Here is a 7500-nt window from a genome sequence, read left to right as displayed (position 1 = left end):
TTTAGATTATATATATATATATATATATATATATATATATATATATAATATATATAATATATATATATAATATATAATATATATGACATATATATATATATATATATATATATATATATATATATATATATATATATATATATACATACAGAGGTGTGTGTGTGTGTGTGTGTTTGTAATTGTGTGTGTATGTATATGTATATGTGTGTGTATATCTGTATGTATGTGTATGTATATATATATATATATATATATATATATATATATATATATATATATATATATATGTATGTATATATATAATATATATATATATATATATATATATATATATATATATATATATATATAGAGAGAGAGAGAGAGAGAGAGAGAGAGAGAGAGAATGTGTGTGTGTGTGTGTGTGTGTGTGTGTGTGTGTGTGTGTGTGTGTGTGTGTGTGTGTGTGTGTGCATGTATGTAAAACCATAATAGAGTTACCTTGTCACGCATTAGAGAGTCCATAGCAGCTCTTGCATCATCGGCTTCTCTCTTCATGGCTTCCTTGTCCTTCTCAGTCCTGAAAAAATAATTTAATCCTTAGTCCTTTACTGATCAAAAGCATAATATATGAATAAAGAGATTTGATCAGGACAAAGCATCACCAAAAGGTATCTATATAAAATACCTAGCCTTCATTTTGTTGAGGTGGTCAATCTGGTCAGACATTTCACACACAGCGTCATTGTGCTTCTTGCGAAGATTAGCCAGTGAGGCTTCATTTTGAATCGTTGCCTCCTCAAGATCACGACGAAGCTTAACCAGTTCAGCTTCACGTTTCTTGTTCAGCTCAATCTGAGCAGCAGTTGCACCTCCAGCTTCGTCCAGACGTTCACCAAGCTCCTCCAGTTCACGGCCGAGAAGAGTTTTAGACTTTTCAGCCTTTGAACGAGCTTGGCGTTCGTGTTCCACTTCTTCCTCAACCTCTTCGATGCGAGCTTGCATTTCCTTTACTTGTTTCTGCAATTTAGAAACTAAACCTTGCTCATCTTCGAGTTTGCTAGATACTGCTGCAATCTCCTTCTCCTTACGTTGGATAGTCTGTTCACATTCCTTTTGATTTCGTTCAAGATCAGCAACAGCCTCTTGCGTCAGCTTAAGGTCGCCTTCAACCTTCCTCTTCGATTTCTCCATCTCACCCCGCATTTTCTTCTCTCGCTCAAGAGAATCCTCAAGTTCATCAAGTGTTTGCTCAAGTTTGGCTTTGACTTTGTTGAGGTGGTTGCACTTATCTTCCACATTCTGGAGGTCTTCCGCTGTCTTCTGGTTGCACTCCTGAAGATGTTTCTTTTCCTTGTTGATCTTGTTGATGAGTTCGTCCTGATGGGCAATCTCATCGTTCAGGTTGCGGATCTGATGATCTTTAGTGTTCTTGTCTTGCTCCGACTTCTGCATAGCAAGTTCAAGATCTTCAAGATCTTTCTTAAGACCTGAAATTTCTTGATCAGTCTTTTTCTTTCCCTGGAAGAGCTGATTGCGAGCTTCCTCCTCCTTCTGAAGACGCTCATTTGTTTCCTGTAATGGAGTTTGATATATGAAAATATTTACAATATCTAAAGATATTTCCTTCGTAATTTCAATATTGCAGCAGTCCTTAGATTATTATTATTATTATTACTGTTGTTACTATTATCATACTGTAAACCATCTTACTTACATTCAGCTGAGCCTCAAGATCAGCTTTCTGGCTCTGCAGTTTAGCTTGCTTGTCCAGAAAGTCAGAAACATTGCCTTTCGTTGACTCAAGGGCTGCTAGTAAATTGTTCTTTTCTTCCTGCAGCGAGGCATTGGCGGTCTCGAGTTCCTTACGAAGTTTAGCTTCACGTTCATAATCTTCCTGGGCTTTAGCTGCCTTCTCCTCGAGGGCGCGCATCTCGTCTTCGACACGAGTGACATTGAGAAGTGGCTTGACCTTTTGCCACATGCGGTACCAAGCCCAGTTGCGGAGCTTGAGGTACTTCCTCAGGTTGCGCTGAACAACAATGAGGGCAACACGCTGCTCTTGGAGTTTCTGGTACTGGATACGGCTGGTGTATCCACGAATCCATGACTGCATCCAGGACAAAACCTGAGCCAGACGATCATCTCGAATCTCCTCAAGAGAACCTAGGACACCAGCTCGGAAGAACACCTGAAAGTTCAAAAGAAATCTAATGGCTGAGGGCAATGTCATAAAAAAATGATTTATAAATATAGAGTCAGATAAGCTTATCTGTAAATCATGTTAAAGAAGAATGCTCATATGCTTAATTGGTGAATTGTTTTCTTGGCATACATTTCAAGAATATGATCATTAAATAAACAGTCGCATGAAAGAGAGGTTGTTATGTCCCATATGTACACTTATCCTTCACTATTTTCTTACCTTGGTGTTGCCAAGACGGTAATTCTCCTCTGGCAGCTTAACAGCTTCGAGACAGACAGCTGCTGCATTCTTATCTTCGTCACAAGCAGCCATGGCCTTTGCAGCCAGGATACGGTAACTAAAGAAGAAAATATTCTTACTTTTCATATATTTTTTTATACACGGAAGAATTTCAATGCAAAAGACATCATATTCTTTAACCATGTTTACTCATATGACTAGAACTCACCGATGCCTGAAGTCAGGGTAGAGCATTCTGTTGGGGAAGCCCTTTCGGCAGATACGGATGCCCTCGAGCACACCATTACAAGTAAGCTGATGCATAATCAGAGGAGCTTCAACGACACCTAAAAGAAATGTGGTTGTTGTACATGATGTATATTTTCCTCAGTAGCAACACTGTCTTCTCAAGAATGCAATAGATTATAAATATTTTCCTATGTCAGAAATGTATTTCTTCCGACATATTAAAATATAAATGTTGAACTATTAACTTACCAGGAGATTTGGTCTCATTAGGTACGATACAACGAATGAAGTGAGGCTGAGTAGCGTTCAGGGTTTTCATCAGGTTGTTTAGTTGTTCCTGAGAGTGGAAATGAAAAGTTATCGGAGAGATATTTATCTTTTTCTTGCATGTCTGTATATATTTCATATCATTGTGAAAAAGTATCAAGGAACACTCTTAGTTAATTACCCTGTATCCAGATGACACAGTAGTGAAGCCACCTCCCTTCTTGCCGCGTCCACCTGAGAGAAGAAGCAATGATATAATTTTGTTTTAAGAGGAGCTGTACTTCTTTTCTTGTTTTAGTGACATGAACAATGAATTCATTTGAAAAATAATAAGTATGGCTAAAAAAAAAGGAGAATATGTCACCTTTGCCGCCTGTCGCATCACCGGACTGGCCGGGATGGTCAGCAAATAGCTCCACTGTGAGGCCGTTGCTGGCCTTTTTTAGCTGGTCCACGACAGTGTCGTTGAGGGGGTCCTTGTTCTTCTCCAGCCAGCCAGCAAGGTTATAGGGCACAGTACCGGCGTAGTGAACGATGGCAAAGTGGGATTCCTTCTGGCCTGGTTTAGCTGGCTTAGGCTTGATGAAGTTGGACGACTTGCCCAGGTGGTTAACCTTCAGCTTTTCCTCAAAGGTCTTATCGGTTGCCTTTGGGAACATTGACTCTTCTTCTAGGATAGACAGGAGACCTAGAGGCTGCAGGAAAGCAGTGAATGGTTCATATATGTATTACCGATAGTGACAAAGAGCAGTCCTGTTTTACAGTTAATGCAAGTTCTATTAACTGATGAATATGCAACAGTAATGAGAGCAGGCAAATAGGATCATTTTATCCCAACTATTGTTGGTAAAAATATATCTATATTTGATTTATTTTAGTTTATTTTGTGTGTGTGTTTTTGTTTTACCTGCAGAATCTTTCCAAGAAGATCCAGACCATATTCATTTTAACTGTTAATAGTAACTTGTGTATGTTCTTCTTTCACAGGCAGAGCTGGTGAGCCCTAGATGCATTCCGGTGGTGAGATTGTTCCTCATGCTCACGATGCTGCCGGGGAACAGTCAAAGCAAGATGAATAGTCTTAAAGTTTATCTCACCTTGAAAGGGTTAGGGAGATGTGTAGGGTGGAAGGAAATTAGATATTATTGGGTAAGGGAGACAGTCGTAAGTGTATTTATAATCTTAGATCTACCACAAAAGGGGAGGCAGGATACAGAAATAAGAGGGTCTAAGAAACATGCTGTAAGTTATCCACACACATTGCATTGATATCTGGGATTTCTATCAAAGAGTTGTAAGATGTTCACCATGCACACGAAGAGTTGAACTAATAATCATCAAAGCCATAGTTTCTCAGTAGCTTTCTCAATTACTTTCATTCTTCAAGGACATGAAAACCAAGGAAACAGTATTAGTTTGACATACAAACAGCAGTAAGTTATTGTATACAGGTATAAATTTCTACATCTACATGTGTAAGCATTCCTGGAATAAGTAGTAAAATATTTTTAGAACATTTTTGATAAATACAGTAAATATGAGGCGAATGACAACAAAGGCTCAGTCCAGTCTTTTATATATCTGTCAGAGCTTCAGTGTTACTTTTCAGGAAAATTATTCTATCTATGCATTATACAATACATATTTCTATAATGTTCTTTTGGTGTAAATTTGATATTATGTTCAGTCCATAAACCACATCAGTCATAACGGGTGTTACCGAGTGTCATCATGTCATATATAGACATTTGCGTGTAGATGAATGCAGAAAAAAGGGGTTTTGTTGGTATATACAGTGCCAGTTATGGAAGAAGAAAAACAAAACAAAGGAATATCTGTATAACTGGGTGGCCGTTTCCATGCAGATTCATTACCTTCTCGAAGAGATCAATACAGGCCTGCAGATCCATACCGAAGTCCACGAAAGTCCAGTTGATGCCTTCCCTCTTGTACTCCTCTTGCTCCAGCACGAACATGTGGTGGTTGAAGAACTGCTGCAACTTCTCATTACAGAAGTTGATGCAGATCTGCTCGAAGCCGTTGAACTGCATTCCGTAAATAAAGAGAAAACATGTATTACTTTAAGCAGATGTACTTCATGATATTTAAACAAAACATACAAGATCCCTCATAGAGAAAGTTATAAAAATCATTTTCAGCTACTTACATCGAAAATCTCAAAACCAGCAATGTCGAGCACACCGATGAACATAACGCGCTTCTGGCCAGTCTCAAGGGTAATGTTACACTTCTTTACAAGCCACTTGAAGTTGCGGTCATATATAGCCTTGGCCAAAGCACCAACAGAGTAAGAGACCTGGTCGACGTTCCTACCCTGAGTGACGAACTCGGCACCGACCTTGATCTTAGGCTTGCAAAGATTCTTGTAAAGTTCATCCCCATCGGCACCAAGCAATTTTGCGACAACATGGCCAGCCTAGGAAAAAAACAAATGAATATAAATAAAATCAGAAACACTGCAAGGTGGTTCAGAAGAAAAACGAACATGAGAAGACGTAAGATGAACATCTCAGTTTATTACCTCAGTACCATCAGGTTCGGCCTGCTCCTCTCGACCCCTCTGCTTGAACTTGCAGGCTCCGAAGTGCATGACAGCTGCAGTGACCTTATAGCAGTTGTCTCGGTCTTGATCGGAAAAGTTGAGGATCGTGAAGGCTTTCTGAAGATGCAGAGATCCTATATAAACTTAAGGCATTGTAAAACCATTTCTTTTGGATTCCGCTAATGCAGAACACCAATCTGAACAATATTTAAACAGTATAACCATCTGTCGGTCAAACTAATGTTTCCTTACATGGGTGAAGTCCATCTCTTCTTTGTCGTCAATGGAAGCAACAGTGACCTTGCCCTGTGACACATAGTGGTAGTCGTAAATATCATTGCTCAGGAGACACAATGCTGAAAAGATGAAGAACATGCTTAACTTGTGTGTGTCTGAATCTTTTTCTTGTCTAAGTTCTCTGTTCATCTTTATATTATATATGCCTTAATATTATAAGTAAGGGAGATCCAAACATCTTTCAACCTTAATCAGGCTAATATTCCAGCAAGAGAGAAAAAACATATGTGCTGATTTTACTCACGCTTGACTTCAGGGACGTGGTCGGACATGAGCTGGTAGAAGATGTGGTAGGAGCGCTCGAGTGACTGCTGGGAGATGACACGAGCCTTCTCCAGCAAGTACACCTCGATGTCACCACCAGAGAGCTTAGCAGACGGACCGAAGTGGATGCGGATGAACTTACCCTGTTAATAGGAAAAATAAATGGACTTAAATTAGTGGCAGGGTTAGCTTCATATGCAGCTCATGTCTCGAGTGTAATTCAGAAATGTATTGCAGATTTACTGTTATAAACACGTACGAATCGGGAAGAGTTGTCATTGCGGACGGTCTTGGCGTTACCAAAGGCCTCCAGCACAGGGTTGGTCTGGATGATCTGGTCCTCCAAGTTCTGTAGAAGGGAGTGAGTTCGACGTAAGTACGAAGCTTCTTCAGCACTTTTATTATGAGTGATACTAATGATAAAGTTTCCGTGTCAGATCATGTGAAGTATATTACCGGCTTATTCTCGTCGTCCTTCTTCTTAGTAGAAGCGCCGACGTTGGCGAAGTAGGACAGCACCTTCTTTGTGTTCTCAGTCTTGCCAGCACCAGACTCTCCGCTGCGGAAGAAGGCGTGTGCCAGTGAAAACATTTACAAGCATGCTTGAACTGAAGTGTGTGTGTGCATGTGTGTGCGTGTGTGTGTGTGTGTGTGTGTGTGTGTGTGTGTGTGTGTGTGTGTGTGTGTGTGTGTGATTGTGTGTGTGCGAGTACTTGCTTTTGCATTTACGTGTGTAAGTTTGGGATTAGTAAGTGATAGCTGTCATCTCATGCTGAAATGTTTTATATCATTCTGGACTGAAGTGCCTCATATTGCTCTAGATTATCACTTTACTCTAAATATGGTCTGTGCAGAAATATTAATGATAAATCAAAAAGGTTATAAAAATCATTTCTTACGTGATCAGCATGGACTGGTTTTCACGACCTGAAAGAAGAAAGAAAGGCATTCATTTAACTGGAAAATTAAATTGTTCCACTTTATACAAACCAACTATCGCAATTTATCTTGAAGCAGCTATCAGTCATTTACTCTGTGAAATTATCAATAAGCTCATTCAAACTTACACTGCACCATGGCCGTGTAGGCCCCGTCAGAGATGGCGAAGAGATGGGGAGGCACCTCATTACGCCTCTTGCCCTGGTAGATCTTGACGACACGGTTGGTGTAGATGGGGTAACGCTTGTAGGGGTTGACGGCGATACAGAAGAGGCCAGAGTAGGTGTAGATAAGTCTAGCCTGGTAACGAGTCTTCAGGTTGTACAGGACGGAGGCATCGTTAAGGTAGGTCAAGTTAGACATGTCTTCGCACTTTTCGTACTTGGGAGGGTTGACCTGAGTCACCTGATCCTTCTTGAAAGTCTTCGTTTCTCCTTTCGGAAGGCCAACAGTAATCAGGTCTCCCTTGGTGCCCTGGATCTCGCCCTGCACATAGCTCTCCTTCTCATCGGGAACC

The 7500-nt window shown here is 40.1% G+C and overlaps 1 protein-coding gene across 1 annotated transcript in view; it reads right to left on the bottom strand.

Annotated features, from left to right (window-relative positions):
* The window catches only part of LOC119582739 (myosin heavy chain, muscle-like), a 10209-nt gene that overhangs the window by 2572 nt on the left and 137 nt on the right, over window positions 1–7500 (bottom strand). The window contains exons 1-17 of the mRNA XM_037931172.1: window positions 7112–7500; window positions 6944–6971; window positions 6501–6603; window positions 6304–6393; window positions 6025–6187; window positions 5736–5839; window positions 5463–5600; window positions 5088–5357; window positions 4795–4965; window positions 3285–3615; window positions 3102–3154; window positions 2903–2990; window positions 2634–2751; window positions 2405–2522; window positions 1697–2170; window positions 668–1554; window positions 481–559 (exon numbers count right to left, since the gene is read on the bottom strand). The exon at window positions 7112–7500 is cut by the window's right edge and continues 137 nt beyond it. Of these exons, the coding sequence (XP_037787100.1) occupies window positions 481–559; window positions 668–1554; window positions 1697–2170; window positions 2405–2522; window positions 2634–2751; window positions 2903–2990; window positions 3102–3154; window positions 3285–3615; window positions 4795–4965; window positions 5088–5357; window positions 5463–5600; window positions 5736–5839; window positions 6025–6187; window positions 6304–6393; window positions 6501–6603; window positions 6944–6971; window positions 7112–7500 (3604 nt within the window). The remainder of the gene's footprint in view (window positions 1–480; window positions 560–667; window positions 1555–1696; window positions 2171–2404; window positions 2523–2633; window positions 2752–2902; window positions 2991–3101; window positions 3155–3284; window positions 3616–4794; window positions 4966–5087; window positions 5358–5462; window positions 5601–5735; window positions 5840–6024; window positions 6188–6303; window positions 6394–6500; window positions 6604–6943; window positions 6972–7111) is intronic.

Source organism: Penaeus monodon, chromosome 16 (genome assembly GCF_015228065.2).
Source record: "Penaeus monodon isolate SGIC_2016 chromosome 16, NSTDA_Pmon_1, whole genome shotgun sequence".
Classification (NCBI taxonomy): Eukaryota; Metazoa; Arthropoda; class Malacostraca; order Decapoda; family Penaeidae; genus Penaeus; species Penaeus monodon.
Note: the sequence above shows the minus strand (reverse complement) of the source record. Positions and strands in the feature narration are given on the sequence as shown.